The sequence below is a fragment of the Dermacentor silvarum genome, chromosome 5 (assembly GCF_013339745.2).
Source record: "Dermacentor silvarum isolate Dsil-2018 chromosome 5, BIME_Dsil_1.4, whole genome shotgun sequence".
In the NCBI taxonomy this organism is placed as follows: Eukaryota; Metazoa; Arthropoda; class Arachnida; order Ixodida; family Ixodidae; genus Dermacentor; species Dermacentor silvarum.
Window position 1 is genome coordinate 54,180,683 of NC_051158.1, and position 21,685 is coordinate 54,202,367.

At 46.0% G+C, this 21,685-nt stretch overlaps 1 protein-coding gene across 1 annotated transcript in view; it reads left to right on the forward strand.

The window, feature by feature from the left end:
• The window catches only part of LOC119454121 (prolyl 4-hydroxylase subunit alpha-2), a 120,548-nt gene that overhangs the window by 17,372 nt on the left and 81,491 nt on the right, over positions 1-21,685 (forward strand). Inside the window, exons 6-7 of the mRNA XM_049667937.1 lie at positions 1,381-1,551; positions 3,825-4,001. Of these exons, the coding sequence (XP_049523894.1) occupies positions 1,381-1,551; positions 3,825-4,001 (348 nt within the window). The remainder of the gene's footprint in view (positions 1-1,380; positions 1,552-3,824; positions 4,002-21,685) is intronic.

The following is a 21,685-nucleotide window of genomic DNA, read 5'->3' on the forward strand; positions in this document are numbered from 1 at the left end:
GTCTCCGTTGCTTCTGTGATCCTTTTATATTGTTTCGGCTTTTACTAACTTTCTTTGGCGAATATGTCATGAAATTTTGTAAATAAGTTTCCCAGTAAGAATCGTACCTGAGTATCAAACCACGAAAGCCACACAAAATTTCCTTGCCAATTTACTACAGCCAACTATGGTAGAGCTTACCTAAATTAATAACTGTGATAAGACTAACACGATCACTCTGTTCTCAATAACTATTAGTTTTTGAGAACATAGTGATCGTGTTAGACGCCGTTGATTATACGGAGAGAGAGAGACAATAACATTTATTAGTCCCAAATGAACTAAGGCCCCAGATCCAGGCCTCCTCATAGGCTCATATGCCTCCTGGCCCAGTACGTTCATGACGTGGTGCACCAGTGGCGGCCACTATAGTGTGGTATTTGTAGTTTTAAAAAATCATTTATAACAGTCGCTAATCAGAAATTTGAGGAAAGCTCTATACGGGTTTCCATTTCGCGATATATTGGCAAACTGGAGTGGACAGCCTGTCTCGAGCGGCACGTTGCAAACAGAGCGAAGTGTGGCGCGACTGCCTCGCCAATTGGGAGATCGCCAGAGGCAGCGCGAGGGTGACGCGTGGGCGCGATTCAAAGCAGCCGCCGCAGAAAGACCTCTGCTCATGCAGAGCTTTGTTTCCATATATGGTATCGTTGGACGCGCTCGCTGCATGCAATCGGCGAACAGACGACGATGTGCTACTATGGCGCCATCTCGTAGCCATCGTCGCCGCAAAGCCCGTCTTGCGCGGCACTACGCTTTTCTTTTCACGCTTTCGCCACACCCTCCTCCTCCGCTTTACTCTTCCCGCTCTCTTCGCTATCGCCGTCTTTCACCTCCCGCTGCTCTCCGCGTTCTCTTTCATCCTTCGCTGTGTTCGTTCGCTCGGTTATGAGGGACAACGCCGACGCTCGCCGCAAAAACGGGCGCCTAAGAGCTGTGCTCTAAAAAGCGCGACAGACGGAGAGCATGAGGACCACACAGGACGGGCGCTGCCCTGTGTTTTGTGTAGCAAATGCATATTATAAGATTACACTTGGCACCGTTCATCTCGCCCTTACAAAATTTGTTGCTAAAATTTTGTTGCCTTTCGGATTACTATTCGTAGCTTTCAGTATACTTTCTGTTGATCATCATGTGTAATCGCGTGCAATGATTATCATGTGTAACTATTAGAAAGGTGTGTAGTGGTATGCTATTGAACCGGAATAAACAAACCTCCACAGCATACATTGCACACAGCTAGAGCCCAGTCATAGCCAACAGCAGGCGTTCCATGAATGCGGGCAACCGAGCTTATACTTATTACGTATTGTATATACGCCACTCCGACCCTGTGCACAGAATGCTACCGAAGAGAAGGACCTGCGCTGTTACCTGAGCGTTCCGCACCCATACTTCCGAATCGGTCCGGTAAAAATGGAGGTCATGAGCCTAGACCCCTACATTGTCCAGTTCTACGACGTCATCTGGCCTGAGGAGATACGAGCAATCCGCAACCTAGGAGAGCCCATGGTGAGTCAGTTTCTGATATTCCGCGGAGTTAGCATTACGCCCGCTTGTGACGAACTCTTTCGTTTTCTCAACAAAGACCAGTGGAGGAAAAGTTTTTCCAACTAAGCGTCCTGATCGTGCCATGACACGATCAGGACGCTTAGTTTCAGGACGCTTAGTGACACGATCAGGAATATCAAAACACTTAGCAACCATGGCGACAGCCATGGTTGCTGAGTGGCTAAGGTGTATGGCTACTGAGCAAGAAGTTGCGGGACGAAATCCCGGCCACGGCGGCCGCCTTCCAATAGGGGCGGAATGCGAAAACACCCATGTACTTCAATTTAGGTGCACGTTAAAGAACATTAGGTCGCCCAAATTATTCCTGAATCCCCCTCAACGGCGTGCCTCATAATCGGGTCGTGGTTTTGGCATTTAAAACTCCATAATTTAATTAAGCGTCTGTTTATCGCATTACTGAAAGACACTTTGTCACTGGAGTGCCATGCACAGCGTTTTGTCGGTAAAGCAGACGAGAACATTTCTATACTACTGCAAATGTTTCGTGTCCACCGTCTGTATCAAGTTCACCAGTTGACCATGATTGTGTCGCCAATGTGTAACCCAAACCTGCCAATATCACCTGTCCCTATGTTATTTTGCGCAGTGTTCCCCAAAGAAAGAGTACGTTCTGGAGTTGATTTGAGAAGGCTATTACTTCCCCACTACTACTCTTGAAAGAAATTATTAGAAAGCGCTCTATAGGCGACCTTGCTGATACATCAGTGATGCCAGGCGGCATAAGTAATCCCACTCGCTGCTTGCTTCTATAATTCTCGGAAATTAACATTCCTCGGTACGGCTGTCAGCCGTGCTCCTCAATCGCATTATTTAATTAAGCTCTGAAACCAAAGGGACGGGTTTGTAGACAGTCATTCTCAAACTGGCAGAAGCGAGCAGCACAGGTACTCATGCATAACTGCTGCATAATTCATAGTGAATATTTAGGCAACAATTTCCCGGATTTTCTTTCTTCTGAATATGAAAAATCCGCTGTCTTGCATGGCACGAAATAATGAGCACGCCCATAAAAGCCGCCTGCAAACTGGGACGCCTGATGCCAGGCTCTTCTATAGACGATGTTAACCCCTTTAAGAAACTACCAGTGAGCAGTAATAACTGAGAATACAGGGAAAACGCTACGTGGGCTTTTCAAATTTTATGACCACTAAGGTCAACGCTATAGAGTTGCACTGCACTTGAGAGCCATATATTGCGCGTGCATGAGCTATTTAGACTTTTTTTATTATCAAGTCCTTTTTTTACTTCCTTAAATATTTAAATGCCTTTTCGATGACACCATGTGTCCCATAGAATTGCGTAAGACTCTTTGCGCATTTTATACATCACAGTGTCAGAGCTGTTCAATAACATTGCTTGTAAAGCAAACCCCGGTCATATACACCTGTATGTTTCACCGATATGTTTGAATGTCGGGCTCTCCAAGTGGACCAGAGCTTGCAAATTTGCAGTCTGTCGCTGCCGTGAAGTTTGTAGATTTGACTAAGAAATGCCCGCGGGATCTTTCTTGTCAACAAAACACTGGGAGGGATGTCACGCGTGTTAAATTTACTGACCAGTATTTGTCATAGACGTTGACCTAATTGGAGAATGGGCACCTTAGACATGTACACAAGATATTACTAGCATTCGAAGTTTAATGTACTACCATTTAATAATAATTATACACTGTGCAAGAAGGGATATCTGCAAAGTACACTAAAGAAAGGAAGTAAGATATTACCGCGTTTATGTTAGCCGAAATTCAGCTCTTAATCTATATTCGTAAAAAAGCGCACAGTACTACGGAGCTGATAAGGTTCCTTCGTAGCGAACACCAGTTATGTCCGTCCAAAGATTATCTAGACTGACTGAATAATCTCTAAACTACTCTGTATAATGTGTATAGTCTGGATAGTCTGGAATCTGAATAGCCTGGATAATCTTCGCTAGTCCTGGATCATCTCCAGACTAGCTTTAAAGAATGCTGCATAACCAACGCATTTTACGGCATTGAGGACGACGTTGTTTTGAGTTTCGAGGACGCCTGCGAAACGGTAGACGAGGATGACTTACGTTTGAAGGCAAATTCGGGGGCTTCGACACGCCCTTTTTCATTGCACTCACAATCGATACCGATCCACGCCATCCTCACTCCGGGCATTCACCACCACGCGAAAACCGTTGCGGGTACTTTCACAGCGCTGTGGAAATCGGGTTTCTTCCCTGCGCAGCTGTCCCGCGCCACAGTCCGCGAGGCGGTCGAGCAAATGGTGTCCCACGGCCGCATCAGTCAGGTGGCGTGGTTGAGACCAGACACCGACCCGCTGCTAGAAAGGGTCAACGAACGGGTGGCCATGCTCACCGGACTGTCCACAGACTACGAGGGTGGCGACTCCGAGATCCTACAGGTGAGCATTCATTACAAAAAAAAAATTGGCAGCCGATCCACGAAGTGAATGCTGATGATGGAGCGAAGCTCCTTGGACGATTACGGCTGCTGCTCGAGCTTTCGCTTCGGGGTCTTGCTGCCGTTGCCGGCGTGCTGCTGCTTCTCGTGCTCGTAAGCTCGGGGTTAGCTTAGCGGCGTTGCCGTTGGGCTGCCGCGTCTCGTTCTCGAATTGTAGGATCAGAGTCACGATGTTGGCGCTTACGTTCGCGCTCCCCCATAGTGCAGTAACACCTGCGCGCGGTCGGTATGCGCGCTGCGTGCGCTCTGCGAACGGTTCTGCGCATGGACGTCGTGCGCTTGCTCGGAAAGGGGTTTCGGAGCGGCGCCGGCGCAGCGCAACACCTTGTGCGCGGCTCGGTATGCGCGCTGCGTGCGCGACGGGGAGCTACGACGACGACGGCGACAACGGACATCGTGAGATCCTAAGGAGCTTCGCTCCTAAAAAGAAAAACAAACACTTCTGCATGTATGTGCGAATCTGAGCCACAGGTACATCAAAGGCAGTGAAGCTGCGTAAGGAATTTCTCGAAACCCTTCGCAAATCCTTAAGGTCTGGTTTATCGCAGTTTATCTAACCAAGACTTTAAAACGCTTAACTGTATCTGGTACAGAAGAACGTGAGTTGGCCAAGCTGGTGTTTCCTGCGTGTCGTGCTGACCGCTTAAAAAGACTAAGTCAGAGAAAGAAAAGCACAAAACGACGACATGGGCGGTAACTATCAACTGATTTATTCAAGGTAACAGGTAGGAATATAGAGACAAATATGACATGCAGAGAGCGCAACAACTGCACTCATCAGCCTAGCGTGGCACCCGCTTATCAATAAAATCTTAGTGTTCAAAAACATTAGCAGTCAACATCATCATCATCATCAGCCTATATTTATGTTCACTTATATGCAGTATATCTGGTACATTTCTCTGGCATCTCTCTATCTGCGCTCAGTAATTCTATATCATCATCATCATCATCATCATCAGCCTATATTTATGTCCACTGCCGGACGAAGGCCTCTCCCTGCGATCTCCATTACCCTTTTCTTGTGGTAGTTGATCGCAACTTGCACCTGCGAATTTCTTAAGTTCATCACGCCACCTTGTTTGCTGCCATCCTCGACTGCGCTTCCCTTTTCTTGGTATCCATTCTGTAACTCTAATGGTCCGCCCGGTTATCCGTCCTAAACATTACATTGCCTGCCCAGCTCAATTTCTTTCTCCTAATGTCAATTAGAATATCGGCTATCCCCGCTTGTTTTTTGATCCACACCACTCTCTTCCTGTCTCTTACCGTTAGGCCTAACATTTTTCGTTCCATCGCTCTTTGTGTGGTCCTTAACGTGTTCTCGAGCTTCTTTGTTAACCTCCAAGTTTCTGCCCCATATGTTAGCACCGGTAGAATGCAATGATTGTACACTTTACTTTTCAACGACAGTGGTGAGCTCCCAGTCAGGATTTGGCGATGCCTGCCGTACGCACTCCAACCCAATTTTATTCTTCTGTAAATTTCTTTCACAGGATCAGGGTCCCGTGTGAGTAATTACTTAGATAAACTTACTCCTTTACAGACTCTAGAGGCTGACTGGCGATCTTGAATTCTTGTTCCCTTGCCAGGCTATTGAACATTACCGTTACCTTCTGCATATTAATCTTCACCCCCACTCTTAAACTTTCTCGGTTAAGGTCCTCAATCAATTGCTGTAATTCAGTCTCCCATTGTTGCTGAATAGGACATGTTATCTGCAAATCGGAGGTTGCTGAGATATTCGCCGCTGATCCTCACTCCTAAGCCTTCCCAGTGTAAGAGCTTGAATACTTCTAAGCATGCAGTGAATAGCATTGGAGAGATTGTGTCTCCTTGCCTGACCCTTTCTTGATAGGTACTTTCTACTTTTCTTTTGGGAACCAAGGTAGCCTGTGGAATCCTTGTAGATAGTTTGCTAAGATATTCACGTATGCCTCCATGTACTCCTGATTAACGCAATGCCTCTATGACTGCTGGTATCTCTACTGAATCAAACGCATTTTCATAATCTATGAAAGCCATAAAGAGAGGTTTATTGTACTCCGCATATTTCTCGATTACCTAGTCGATGACCTGGATGTTATCCATTGTAGAATATCACTTCCTGAAAGCCAAGTTGTTCTCTTCGTTGATTGCAGTCAAGTGTTGCCCTGATTCTATTGAACATTATCTTGGTGAATATTTTATACATTACTGAAAGCAAGCTAATGGGCCTATAATTTTTCAGTTCTCTAACGTCTCCCTTCCTATGGATTAGTATAATTTTGGCATTCTTCCAGTTCTCTGGTACACTTGAAGTCGTGAGACATTTCGCATAAAGCCCCGCAGGGGCGTCTGTGTAAGCAGGCGTTTGGTGTGTGGCGACACCACGGACCCGAGCACATGGGGGTTGGACCCTCCCGCGTGTACCGTGCGCGGCTTAGCCGTGTCTGGGGAAAGGGGGATCCTGGGGGTTGAGCCGATGCCGGGTGTTCGGACCTCTAAGGCCCCCCGGCGGAGGCAACACACCTCTTCGGCCTCTGCTTCACATAGACGGCACCTCCAGACTGACCCACCTGGAGGAAATCGGTAGTCGCCTTTTCCTGTCCCCCTCTCCAATCTTTTGTCTTTCTTTCTCACTTTTCCATCTTTACTGTCTTCTATTCACTTCTTTTAACTTCCTATTTTCCAGGCGGCAAGGGTTAACCTTGTGTAATATATCCAGTCTTGGGTATATATATATTAGGTTATAGTGGGAATGTACCGCTGGCGTGCGCAGGGTGGAATATTTCTATTCCTGTAACGTCCCCAGGTTGGGCTCCGAGGTGGGCGGCGGGCATACCTACCGAATACAGTACTGCTATATATGGCTTCCAGTTTCCCCCCACTACATGATCGCTCCCTGAAGAGGGGGCGCACCGACGAAAGCTTCAACTTCTTTTTGAAACCTAAAGAAACCTTTCCCAAGTACCACGTGATACACAGTCAACATGAAACTAAGAAAGTCCGTACGATATCACCATTTGTTGTTGCAAAAAGTCTGACAGAGGCAATCGGCACGGGTTACAAAGTGACCAAAATGGGAAGCGGCGACCTTCTTCTGGAAGTACGTGACAAGCTCCAATACAACAAGCTGACAAAACTTATTGCGTTTGGTGATATCCCCGTCTCTGTGGGCCCCCACAGATCAATGAACACTGTGCGCGGTGTCATTTCCGATGACGACCTCCTCGAACTAAGTGAAAGCGAGCTGTTGGATGGATGGCAAGACCAGAACGTGGTAAAGGTGCAACGAATTAAGTTAAGGCGCGACGACAAGGAAATTCCCACAAAGCATGTAATAATTACATTTGGAACAAGTGACCTCCCTGATTCAATAGAGACCGGATATTGTAAACTCCGCGTACGACCGTACATTCCCAATCCGCGTCGATGCTTCAAGTGTCAGCGTTTTGGGCATGGATCTCAGAGCTGCCGAGGGCACTCTACTTGTGCAAAATGTGCATCAAAAGAACACACCTCAGACATCTGTACTTCCGCAACCCACTGTGCAAACTGTGACGGAGACCACCCCGCATATTCGCGATCGTGCCCGTCATGGAAAAAAGAAAAAGAAATAATTCAACTCAAGGTCAAACTAAACATTTCCTTCCCGGAAGCGCGCAAGCGTTTCTCTGCACATAATCAATCGAATCCGTCCTACAGTGATGTGACGCGCCAGGGGGCAGCGCCACATCCTTCGGCGGCAGGCCGCGTCACACGGAGTGTGACTGTGGTTCCGCCATCAGCCCCCCTGGCAGGAGCAGCCAGTACTGCTCCGCCCCTTGCCACGAAGGGCCACCAGGCCTCCGGGCCTGCCGGTCCCAGGGCCACTGCTCATGCAGACAGGCCCGAAAAAACCCCGAGTGTCCCCGCAGCGCGGGCGTCATCCAACACCTCTGAAGAGGCGATGGATGCAAGTAGCACTATTCCGGCGTCTCAGACGCCAAAGGAACGGCGCAGCTCCGTGGAGCGTGCCGGGAAAAAAGGGAAAACCCCCATCACGGGGCCAGGAAAGGCCTCGTGAGCTAGCTTAATCTATCACTCTTAGACACACAGCACAAGACAAATATAAAATGGATACACAGATACTACACTGGAATGTCAGAGGTCTATTACACAATCTTGATGACATTAAGGAACTCCTAAATAAGTACAATCCAAGGGTGCTGTGTGTCCAAGAAACACACCTTAAATCTTCACACACTAACTTTCTCCGACAATATGCGATCTATCGCAAAGATCGCAACGATGGCCTCGCCTCTTCGGGTGGTGTGGCCATACTAGTAGATAAAGGTGTCGCCTGCCAGCATCTGAAGCTGCAAACTACCCTTGAGGCAGTTGCAATCAGAGCTGTGCTGTTTCATAAACTAGTAACAATTAGCTCTCTATACATCCCTCCTAGCTACCAACTCTCCAAAACAGAATTCCAAAGCTTTATAACAGAACTTCCTGAACCTTACATCATAGTAGGCGATTTAAATGCACATAACCACCTCTGGGGAGATTCTCGTTGTGATGCAAGAGGGCGCTTAATTGAAAATTTTCTTTTCTCCACGGATGCATGCTTGCTCAATAAAAAAGAGCCAACATACTACAGTGTAGCACACAAAACATACTCATCTATAGATTTAAGTATCGCATCAAGTACACTTGTGCCATACCTAGAGTGGAACGTCATCGAAAATTCATACGGGAGTGACCATTTCCCAATCATCCTAAAATTAACAAAAGCCGATGAGTGTGCTCCACATCTGCCCCGTTGGAAAGTCGACGGTGCCGACTGGAAACGATATAGAGAGCTGACATATGTGGCCTGGGATGACATCTGTACATTTCCTATCGATGATGCAGTGTCGTATTTGACGGCAATTATAACTGATGCTGCGTCACTCTGTATCCCTCAAACGAACGGATCGCCTTTTAAACGACGTATTCCCTGGTGGAATGAGGAGTGTAAGGAAGCTCGCAAAAATCAAAATAAGGCTTGGAGCCACCTTCGCGACTCTCCAACTTTCGAGAACTTAATCAACTTCAAGAAAATAAAGTCGGAAGGTAGAAGAACGCGCCGCCGTGCTAAAAGGGAAAGCTGGCAGAGATTCATCTCCAGCATTAATTCATATACAGATGAAAGAAAAGCCTGGAACAGGGTAAATAAAATAAAAGGCCGCGAAACCCATCCTCTACCATTAGTAAATACACAAGGAGACACACTCATTGACCAAGCTGATTCTCTAGGCGCACATTTTGAAAAGATTTCAAGTTCATCCCACTACTCAGATACATTTCTGAGATATCAGAAACAAGCGGAGCGACTGCCTCTGGATCGTAAAGGTAATAGAAATGAACCCTACAATCGTCCATTTAATATGGCGGAATTTCAGGCTGCACTAAATGGTTGCAACAAGTCGGCTCCAGGAAGTGATAGAGTCTTGTACGAGATGATCAAACACCTAAACCCCGAAACCCACAAAACACTACTATCACTCTTTAATTCCGCGTTCTCTGCCGGTTACATTCCGTCCGCATGGAAAGAAGCAATCGTCATTCCTATTCTCAAAGAAGGCAAGGACCCTTCCTCAGCCAGTAGCTATAGGCCTATAGCCCTGACAAGTTGTATATGCAAACTCTTTGAGAAAATGATTAACCGGCGCCTCATCCATTTTCTTGAAAGCAACAAAATACTCGATCCCCTACAGTGCGGTTTCAGGGAAGGTAGATCCACAACAGATCACCTTGTCCGCATCGAGACAAATATCCGTGATGCCTTTATACACAAACAGTTTTTCTTATCAGTATTTTTAGACTTGGAAAAGGCATACGACACAACTTGGCGTTTTGGAATTCTCCGTGACCTGGCTGGAATGGGAATCCGAGGCAACTTATTAAATGTGATTCAGAGCTACCTCTCTGATCGCACGTTCCGCGTCAGAGTTGGTAACGTCATGTCTCGACAATTCACACAGGAAGCTGGTGTACCACAAGGTGGTGTGCTGAGCTGTACACTATTTATTGTCAAAATGAACTCGCTCCAAACTGTCATACCACGTACAATGTTTTATTCTGTATATGTGGATGACGTACAAATAGGTTTCAAATCATGTAGCATTTCTATCTGCGAGCGACATGTACAGCTTGGGCTAAACAAATTATCTAAGTGGGCTGACGAGAATGGATTTAAACTAAACCCACTAAAAAGCACGTGTGTTCTCTTCTCGAACAAGCGAGGTATATTACCGGACCCCACTATTTATCTTAATCGACAACAGCTACCTGTGAGCCATGAACATAAATTTTTAGGCCTCATTTTAGACTCTAAATTAACATTTATCCCCCACTTGAAGTATCTGAAAGCGAAGTGCCTGAAGACAATGAATCTACTGAAGATCTTGTCCCGTACATCTTGGGGAAGTGACAGGAGGTGCCTCTTAAACTTGTACAAAAGTCTCGTACGGTCGCGCCTTGACTACGCAGCTATAGTCTATAACTCTGCTACGCCTAGTGCTTTGAAGATGCTAGATTCTGTGCACCACTTGGGTATCCGTATTGCTACAGGTGCCTTCAGGACTAGTCCTGTTGAAAGCCTGTACGTTGAGTCCAATGAGTGGTCTCTGGATCTCCAAAGGACATATTTAAGTCTCTCCTACGCCCTGAAAGTTACATCAGACATCCAACATCCATGTCATTCTACCATTCGCGACATGTCCACTGTCAGGCTGTTCCGTAACCGCCCAGCCAACCGGCCTCCTCTGTCTCTCCGGTTAGAAGCACTGTCAGAAAAAACAGAGGTCCCACTTCTAGGGGATGTACTAATGGCCCCTACCTTGCTTCCACCGCCTTGGGAATGGCACACTATTCAGTGTGACATCTCTTTCATAGAAATATCCAAACAAGCACCGGAGGCACATATACATTCCCATTTTCTTGAACTCCAGGACAAGTACTCCTGCACAGAATACTACACAGATGCTTCGAAGTCCACTGCTGGCGTTTCTTACGCAGCTCTCGGAGACTCATTTTCTACATCTGGGGCACTAAATCCACACACATCTATCTTTACAGCGGAAGCATATGCTATACTCTCGGCTATTCAACACATAAGGCTCACAAACGTCGCTAGGGCTATTGTCTTCACAGACTCATTAAGTGTGGTCAAAGCCCTAAGCAATCTACGGAAACACAAGAACCCCGTTTTTAATGAACTCTACAGCTTATTGTGTTCCGCATATATGTGCAACCAAATGATTGTCGTATGCTGGGTACCTGGCCACAAAGGTATAAAAGGCAATGAAGCTGCTGACAAAAATGCTACGTCAGTAACCTTTAGCGATACAGACCCAAATATCCCCATCCCTGTCACAGACCTAAAGTATTTTCTACGCCGTAAGCTGAGGAAGCATTGGCAAGGAGAGTGGGATACCCAGGTACTAAATAAGTTACACATGATAAAACCAAAACTAGGGAACTGGATAACTGGGAAAACGGCACGATATAAAGAAGTGCTTGTTTGTCGATTAAGAATAGGACACACTTACAGTACTCACTCTTACCTCTTGACTGGGAATGATCCTCCGATTTGTAGTAAGTGCGGCAATATTCTGACAGTTGTCCATGTTCTTATTCAGTGCCCTGCTATAGAAGCAGAGAGGAAAAGGTATTTCCCTTCTGCATATCGTGAAAACATACCTCTTCACCCATCATATTTTCTTAGCCATGAACCGCTTTTTAACCTGAAAATAGTTTTAGAATTCTTAAATGAAGTAAACACCCTGAAAATCATTTGGCCAGGTAATTTTAGCAAGTGATTAACGGCCCTTGTATTCAAGGGCTCCCTTCAAGCCCTACTATCACTGTTATATGTGTTACATCATACGTTTTTAACGAAACCCATTTGCCATAGCCCACATCACTAACTAGGTAGTGTCATTATTTTACCACTTACATGTTTTACGCCATTTACAGCGACAGTTTTTTAGGCCCTTCTACAGCCATGTCAGATCTACTTTGAGGAATTTATTGTCCACGCCATCCACAATTCATCGATAACATTACCATTTGTCATGGCGCTCTTTGGCCATACCTGGCCCTTGCGCCATAAAACACCACACATCATCATCATCTGAGGCTCGTAACTCCCAATCTTCTGCGAATCGCCGAATTTTCGCCGCCACTATACGGCGGCGAGATACTCGGGATCGGACCGAAGTCGTCTCACTCGCTTCCGAGTAGCGGCTTTCGGGCAGCGCTTCCCCTTCTTAGGGAATGATGCTCTTCTTCGGTCGCTCTATCTGCGCGGCGACGTGCTCGGCGCGGAGTCCGTGTGGCTTTTGTATCGCCGCGGTGGCGACGTGGAGCTATATATCCCGTGGGTCGGTGCAGTGACGTCACGGCTTAGCTCAGTCTCTGCGCAACCGGGGAAACCACTCCACCCGGCGCAGTGACGTCATCGCTCGGCAAAGCTAAGGCGAAGCTATGCGGCGCGCGTGATGACGTCATGGCTCACGCAGCTGGGCTGAGGCTCGGAGTGCTCGGCGCAGCTGGGGCGAAGCGTTGCCAGGCGACGCATGGTTACGTGCTCGCCAGAGAGAGGTTTTGCGGCGTACACTCGATGGACCATCCTCGAGCTTAAACAGCTTCGCTAGTTCACACGGGTATGTGCCATTGCGCTTGGACCCTTTCTTCACTACCACCAGGATCGGTCCACATTTCGGCGTTACACCTGACGGCCAACGCCCAGGTTAAACAGCTGCGCTGTTAAAGAGAACGCTGTTGCAGCTTGAATTTCTGCTTCTGAACGTTAGATTGTAAAGTTCTAGCTGTCCCATGGAGACCCATTGTGCTAGTTGAAACAAAACGAAAATAATCGTTAACCTCATCAGGTGGGAATAAAGAAATTTTGCATCGAAGACGATTGTTAATGCACGGAAATAGTCTGAGCGAGCGAATGAAAGTACAAAAGAAACAGCGAACGAACGAACGAATGAATCGACGAAAGAACAAACGAAAAAAAACGAACGAAACAATTAACGAACTAACAAACAAATGAACTAATCAAGGAATCAACAAAAGAATGAACCAACGAAAAAACAACTGACCGAAGAAACGAGAAAATGAGCCAAACGCTCCCCTTGCCGAGTCTGACCACCGACCACCGGTCACCGACCATCGAACAACCACGAACGCGGCAAATAAAGCTTTTTGCTTTATGAAAAAAAAAGATGAATAAAAAACTTAACAGGGGCTTTCCATTGTCATTGATTTTTTTCCAAACGTATGCTGCTGGTCACGTGGTCATGTATTTCCTTCTGTTTTCCTTCACGGTTGTCCCCTAAGCAACTTGACGTTAGTGTGGAAACTAGGGCGAATTTTCGAAATTGTGTTCGCAATTTTTCGTGTCATCCCCAAAACTCTAGGAACTTGACAGCCATATCTCCCACGTATTTAGTCTCGTGGGTACGTGTTTAGTACACTGTGATTTGGTACATAAATGCACAGCGTCTTGTTCTTCTAAATAATAATTTAGGTAGCAGTAGTTGGGCTAGCAGTAATAGTAGTAGTAGTAATAGTAGTAACAGTAGTAGGTAGGAGCAGAATTAATGAAAACATTGAAGTTAGTATTTGTAATCATTTACCCTTTCTTGGTAGCTCTGTAAATATTCGATTACATTTCTTGCTCGAGTTAACAATCACTGTAATTGAATTACTTATGTTCAGTAATCAAGTACACGTAACAAGGTACTGACGAAACACGCTGTAGGAGGCGAGGTAGCATAACTTTAGTTTCGAGTAGAGTACAGTAGAACGCCCGGCCTCGCTCATCCCAGGCGGCATCTTCGTCGATGCACGTGTGTGGACGCAGGCAAACCATGGGACTCAGTGTTTGAACCCTCATCTTATAACGCTCCATCAGATATTGGTCTACGAATTGAACCGGCACTTGTATGTCGCGATAGCGATAGAGCCACTTGATTTAAGTTCGGACGTTAGTGCAAGAAAATCACCGAAGAAGGAATTTTTTAAGCTTGTCACTGGCTCTACCGCAGGCGCCTTCTCCGAGACCACTATTAATGAAGCGCTGCACTTCACAGAGGGCCTAATCTGCCACCATCACGACATAGAGGAACCACAACCTTGTGCGCATGCCGTTCGTACATTAAAACAACCGCTTTCCCTCCAGCTAATACATCGAACGAGTTTTCAGTGCCACTGCATGAAGTCTTGACAAGAAAACGAGGGAATATGATGAACGAAAAAAAAGAAAAAAAGCTATTGTTAGGGAAGATAAAAAAAAAACTATGTGTGAAGGAGATGCAGATGACGCACTCAACGTGTCAGGCGAGCTCCTTATACCTGCCTCATTTGTGCAATGTTGATAAACGTAAGATGGGAAGTAACCTAAAGCTCATGTATCACTTTTGAGTAATTCGTCGATTACTTTCTTAGGGTAGTATTTAGTAAGTGTAATCTATTAGGTACCTTGAAGAATCTATTACGTTTTTGAACGAAGTAAGTGTAACTGTAGTAAGTTACCTCTTTCCAGTAACTTGTAGAAGTTTGAGTAGTAGTAACAATTTGTAGTAGTAATAGTAGTCCCCAGTATTAGTAACAGCAGTAGTGCCCGCAGTAGTAGTAGTAGTAGTGGTAGTAGTGGTAGAAGTAGTTGTAGTAGTAGAAGTCGTAGTAATAGTAGTAGTCGTAGTAGTTGGAATTTAGTAGTACTGGTAGAAGTAGCTCTAGTAGTATTAGTAGCCGTAGTAATAGTAAAAGTTGTAGTAGTTGGTATTTAGTAGTACTGGTAGTAGCAGTAGTAGTAGTAGTAGTAATAGTAGAAGTCGTAGTAGCTGGTATTTAGTAGTACTGGTAGTAGTAGTAGTAGTACTAGTAATAGTAGTAGTCGTAGTAGCTGGTATTTAGTAGTACTGGTAGTAGTAGTAGTAGTAGAAGTAGTAGTAGTAGTAGTAGTAGTAGAAGTAGTAGTAGTAGTAGTAGTAGTAGTAGTAGTAGTGGTGGTGGTAGCAATATTTTTGTGTTTCCAAAACGTATGCAAAGAGGATTTAACTTTCACTATGGTAACACTCACCTGAGGTTGCACAACCCCTGCCTGCCTGATAGTGCAGGTTATAAACAGCGAAGGAAGTACATAAGTGCAAAGAAATGTAATAGAGGTACTTTAAAATAAGCAGCGGATATCATATCAGCATCACAATGACACGGGACCATAGAGGAATTGGTATACTATTGGCAGGACGACGACGAAATCGACGAATTGGCCAGAGGCACTAGCGAGCAGTGCATCCACCCACTCCAAGGCTCTACATCTACATCTACACCCACGACTTCAACGTATTAACGCGATAACGTTCAGGGCCCCGTATCGCAGAAAATCCGGCTTCCGCATCGGTGTCGGCGTGGGCTCGCCGGCGTCGTTCGCGGAAATAATCATCCCGAACCACCCCGACCGCGCAGGCCATCCACGTGGCGCAAGTCGTTTGTGAACAAAATTGAATTTCTCAAAGTAAAATCCTTCAGAAAAATCGGAAAGTACGACTTAACCACAACCCACAGACGTGATAGCGTCTGACTGTAATTTGAATATACGAGAAAAAAAGCCTGATAAGCAGCCAGAGATATTTCAATGCTATCGCGTTCCACTCGTAAAGGCGAAGTTTAGGCGTCCTGAAAATTTTTTTTAAATGATGGCTGAAGGACATTGCGGGAAAGTGGTGGAAGCGACGGTAGGCAAGGCTAAGTAGGTGTGGCTAAAGAAAACGGTAGTCTAAATTATGGGGTTTTACCTCATTGCACAATCATTGCATACTACCGGTGCTCACATATGGGGCAGAAACTTGGAGGTTAACAATGAAGCTCGAGAGCAAGTTAAGGACCGCACAAAGAGCGATGGAACGAAAAATCCTAGGAGTAACGTTAAGAGACAGGAAGAGAGCGGTGTGGATCAGACAACAAACGGGGATAGCCGATATTCTAGTTGACATTAAGCGGAAGAAATGGAGCTGGGCAGGCCATGTAATGCGTAGGATGGATAACCGATGGACCATTAGGGTTACAGAATGGATACCAAGAGAAGGGAAGCGCAGTCGAGGACGGCAGAAAGTCAGGTGGGATGATGAGGTTAGGAAATTCGCAGGTGCAAGTTGGAATACGCTTGCGCAAGACAGGGGTAATTGGAGATCGCAGCGAGAGGCCTTCGTCCTGCAGTGGACATAAATATAGGCTGATGATGATGATGATGATGATGATGATGATGACCTGCCAAAACCACGATCTGATTATGAGGCACGCCGTAGTGGGGACTCCGGAAATTTGGACCACCTGGCGTTCTTTAACGTGCTCCTAAATCTACTAGTACACGGGTGTTTTCACCCCCATCGAAATGCGGCCGCCGTGGCCGGGATTCAATCCCGCGACCTCGTGCTCAGCAGCCCAACACCATAGCCACTGAGCAACCATGGCGGGTTGAAAACGGTAGTCTAAAAGCCGGAGGTCAGCAGCAAGAGTACTATACGAAGCACGTGTGCAAATGTGCTGCAGTGGTACCTGCAGTGGTGTCAGTTGGTACCTCATTAGCACAGGAACGAACAGTGCTTGGACGGGATCAAGTGAGGATGACAGAAAAGGCATTGAACCAACTACTACTGGCTTTTTGCGGTGTTTTGTTTATATTGAATTCTCCGCAATGAACCAGTGGTAATTACTTAAGCGCCCTGTCGGTCGTCTTCACTTCGTCCCGTCCAAGCACTGTTTATTCCCCGTCCTATTTATGAAATGTTTTTCCTCTACGTAATCAGTATCGAAATGAAGACATTTAGTCGCTTTCTGATACTGGCGGGGTCAGCCTGGCAGAGTTGGCCGGCCACTCCTCCGCTTGAGCGTCTGTTTCTGTGCCAATTATGTCACCATGTGTTCATCAGTCATGTCTCTCGCAGAAATATGAGGAGAATGCGTGACATTTGCATGATGCAAGATGTGCGATCATGCTATCAGGTGACCGCACTTCTTTCATTTCTTGTCGTTTAATTCGAGATTTGCTTCCTCCTTCCTCTCACACGACGCCGTAAGTTAAATGGGCTGCCGCTTTGGTCACACCCTTATCTTAGCGGGAGAACTTTCTGGCTAAACAATTGCGTACGAACAGCTCAGCTTAGTGAAGTCCATCGCAGCTTCGCACATGGCGTTGGTGATAACGCCCTGAATAATGTGCTAAATTGTTTTAAATCAATAGCATAAGGACAGAGAAGAATGTTTCGATAAAATAACGTGAAATGTCGATTTTTTTTTACAACCTACACTGTTGCACAGTGCCGGCAAACGGCACTTGCGGAATAGGTGAAGTAAGTGCGATATAACAGCACTCTGTGTCACACAGATCTTATGACGTCATTTTCTATGTCTCGCTTCGGGTTTTATTGATGTTTCATTCACAATTGCGTGTTCTCTAATTTTGGCCACACCAGAAAGAGCACATCTTGCTTCTGGATCACTTCTAGTACGACAAATTTCTGATTAGACGAACACATCCCTATGGCTCCGTTGAGTTCATCTGAACGACAGTCTACTGAATGTGAAATGTAAGGCCGCCCAGCTACGCTTGAGAACGTTGCATTAAGTGTGCTTGAATCCCAGCCAGCGTAAAAGAATCCCCGACTTTCCCCTTCAGGCCTTCTCACTTCTCTCCTTTCAAAGAGAAATATTCTCGTAAATATAGTCTGTGGCATCAGCGAACGAGCATTCTTACTTATTCATTTTATTTGTGCCAGTTAGAGATCCTCAGTTTAGGTATTACGAGGCATCAATCACTCTGCAAGCGTACACATATCCGGAATGGGTAACTTTCATTTTAAACTCTTCGCGTGAAGAGGCTCAAGGAAGCGCGGATAGAGAAGAAAAAAAAACGACCTTCACTCTTACCATGTGATAGCTTCACTTAAACAAAGAAGCGGTTGGTCAATCCACGAACCGCGCTTCGGAAGAGCCACTTCCACTGGAGGGCAGGAACAAACCTACGGCCGTCCAGTCAGTGCCGACCAAATACGGCTCTCCGAAGTCTGAAATATATACGCCAGCAACAGTGGCGGACCTAAAAGCCGGACCGACAGGACGGTTCATCGATACAAGGCACCCGGTGGCAGGGGAGTATATTGATTTCGTTTTGTTTCCTCGGCTACACCAGAATTCGTAGTGCACGAAGCGCCTCGCATTGCTCTACAGCATTTTACGCTGCTTTATTTCTGCTATGCCACGCTCCAACTGTCACCCAGCGCCACAACCTGATCCTGCACTTCACAATGTTAAGGTTTCCATTTCGTTATAAGTTCGCTTTTTTTTTTTTTTAGTTCGTCATGTTTTGTTCTCCTCCTGGTTTTCCGAACTGTCCAATCCCTCGTGCAGCCAGGAATCTCCGGTTGACGGTAGATCGCGTCAACCGGCTGCCACGTGTCCAACCTCTGGTTCGGTCGTTCCGGGAACGACCAAACACTCGAGGATCGCGGACAAAAGGAGCGCTTGAACTGCGGCTTTTTGGAGGCGCCGTAACCGACCACGCCACAGATAGGCGATGGCTGCAAGATGGGAGTCAGGCGATGACAAAACGGAGCAGTAACCGAGAAATGAAGGAAGTAGTAGGAAAATAAGTTACTGAAATATACAAGCTTTTGTATACACTAGCAAACTAAAGGTACTTGCTTTGGACAGTCAGGTAATGTGGCTTGGTGGGACGGAATAAAGGTGGCAAAGAACTGGTCCCTCAATAGGTGTATTGGAGTCCTAAAGAAAGAAGGTGAACATAAAGCGTTACTATGACGTCTTGGATGGCTAGTTTTACTTTGGGCGGTAACAATGTTGCCTATGCAAGCAAACCCAAAGCACAGAAAAAAATACTATGGGAAGGGCGTGCAGCCATCGTTGCCGGGTCTTCATGGGCGGTTCCTGTTTATTCGTGCTGTCAATCGCGCTTGAAAATTAAGTGTTAGGAACCCACGCTATGGGGAGAGGGTATGTATTGAAGGAGGGAAATGGAGAGCGTGCGTCACACGTATATCTTTACGCACTACTGCCGCAAATGAGGTAAGATTTTCAGAATGCGCTCATCTACTGGCGTGAATAATTATTATCCTAATCACAATTATGCGCTTCAATATGCGTGAACGCTATCGATACGTAAGCTTTTCTTTCTGCTTCTTTCACACTACGGCACTGCTAAAGCCACATGTTCCTTAATGCAATTCTTGCCGACTACAAAAATTAATTACTGTGCAGCTGCCAGAGCTTTCAGTAAACACTCGTTAGAAAATGTATTAAATTTGACTCCACGTTTGTAGGAGTGGATCTCATAAGCCTATATCATCAACATCATCATTTTCAGCCTATTTTTAAGCCCACTGCAGGACAAAGTCCTCTCCCTGCGATCTCCCATTACCCCTGTCTTGCGCTAGCTGATTCCAATTTCCGCCTGCAAGTTTCCTAATTTCATAACCCCACCTAGTTTTCTGCCGTCCTCGACTGCGTTTCCCTTCTCTTGGCATTCATTATCTAATGGTCCACCGGTTATCTGCCCTACGCATTTCAAGGCCTGACCAGCTCCATTTTTGTTCTCCTAATGTCAACTAGAATATCGGCTATCCCCGTTTGTTCTCTGATCCACACCTTTCTTTTTCTGTCTCTTCACGTTACGCCTATCATTTTTCGTTCCAGCGGTCTTTGTGCAGTCATTAACTTGTTCTCGAGATTCTCTGTTAACCTCCAAGTTTCTGCCCCATATGTTAGCACCGGTAGAATGCAATGATTGTACACTTTTCTTTTCAGCGACAGTGGTAAGCTCCCAGTGAGGATTTGGCATTGCCTGCCGTATGCACTCCAACCCAATTTTATTCTTCTGTCAATTTCTTTCTGATGATCAGGGTCCCCTGTGAGTAATTGACCTAGATAAACGTACTCCTTTAAAGACTCTAGAGGCTGACTGGCGATCCTGAATTCTTGTTCCCCTGGCAGGCTATTGAACATTATCTTTTTCTTCTGCACAGTAATCTTCAACCCCACTCTGACACTTTCTCGGTTAATGTACTCAATCATTTGTTGTAATTCGTCTCCATTGTCTTGTCATACGATTCCCTGTCATACTCTTGTCATACGATGCCAATTTTGGTACTTACCAAGTTAACGAAATTGGGTACTGGTCCGGGACAGTGGCCTTGGTAAACTCGGCGGTTATGCAGTTCAACTGCATAAAAACTGCAGTGAAAGCTGGGGAAGTGCGAAGCAATGATTCTCGGGTGTTTCCCTTGTGTTTGTCTTGTATTTATCTTCTTTTATCCTGTGTTTATATTGTGTTAAGCAATCGATAATTCGTTTTGAAACCTGTGCTAACTCACAACTGGTGGGTAACCGCCACGCCCATGGAACCAAAGCTTTGCTAAAGGTAGAAGTGATTTTAACAAATTTCTGTATATAATTAGATTAATTCATGAAGATTTCTACCTTTTAAATTATTCTGAATCACGTTAGTTCATTTTTAACCGGTTTTGAACAATTGTTAACTTGCTCTGACCCTGCTTTTGCGCGTGACCACGGCGACATGAGATCGCATTACAAGGTTTTCACGATTTTCGCGAGTTTCTGCTCAGTAATGTGCTTAATCCTTGATTAGCGTAGCATTAGCATGAGCGCCACTGCCGCCACCGCCACCGCCCCCGCGACGACAACTACTACTACTACTACTACTACTACTACTACTACTACTACTACTACTACTAATAATAATAATAATAATATTACTGGGACGGCATAATAATAATACTGGCACAAGAACTGGGACGAGGTTTTACCCTATGTCACCTTCGCGTACAATACGGCTCGTCAACAGACCACTCGCACGACACCCTTCGGCCTCGTGTACGGCCGTGAGGTTACGACAATATTAGACGCAATGCTCCCTCATGAATTTGATGACAACGAGACGGGTGCTGAAGAGATCACACAGCGAGCAGAAGCAGCTAGGCAGCTTGCGTGTTGGCGAATCCACGAACAACAGGACTGTGACGTCAGACGCTACAATCTTCGGCACAGACCCGTAACATACAACATCGGTGACAAAGTGTGGGTCTGGACACCTATTCGTCGGCGTGGGCTCTCTGAAAAGCTCCTGCGCAGGTACTTCGGGCCCTACATAGTTCTTCGACGCATCAGTGGCGTCACCTACGAAGTCGTTCCGGATGGCTCTCACTGTTCAAAGCGCCGACGGCATTTACCCGAGGTCGTTCACGTGCTTCGTATGAAGCCGTACTTTGAAGACTGACAAGACTACTCAGTTCGTTTTCTTTATCGCAGTTTGCCAAGCCTCTGTCATCGGGACGATGTCTGTTTTCTATGGGGGGAGCCAATGGAACAACTTTATTGCCGCAGGTATGTGCCTGTGGGGACAAGGTTGAAGTAGCGCGGGCTTTTAGGTTAAGCGTGGAGACGAAGAAGACGTTGATTTTCTTGGCGACAGATAAAGTGTCTTTGTTGGTGCTGCTCCGCGTCCTCGTCGATCCCACGTCGCTACAATATTGATAATAATAATCATGATAATAATATTACAATAAGGCAATA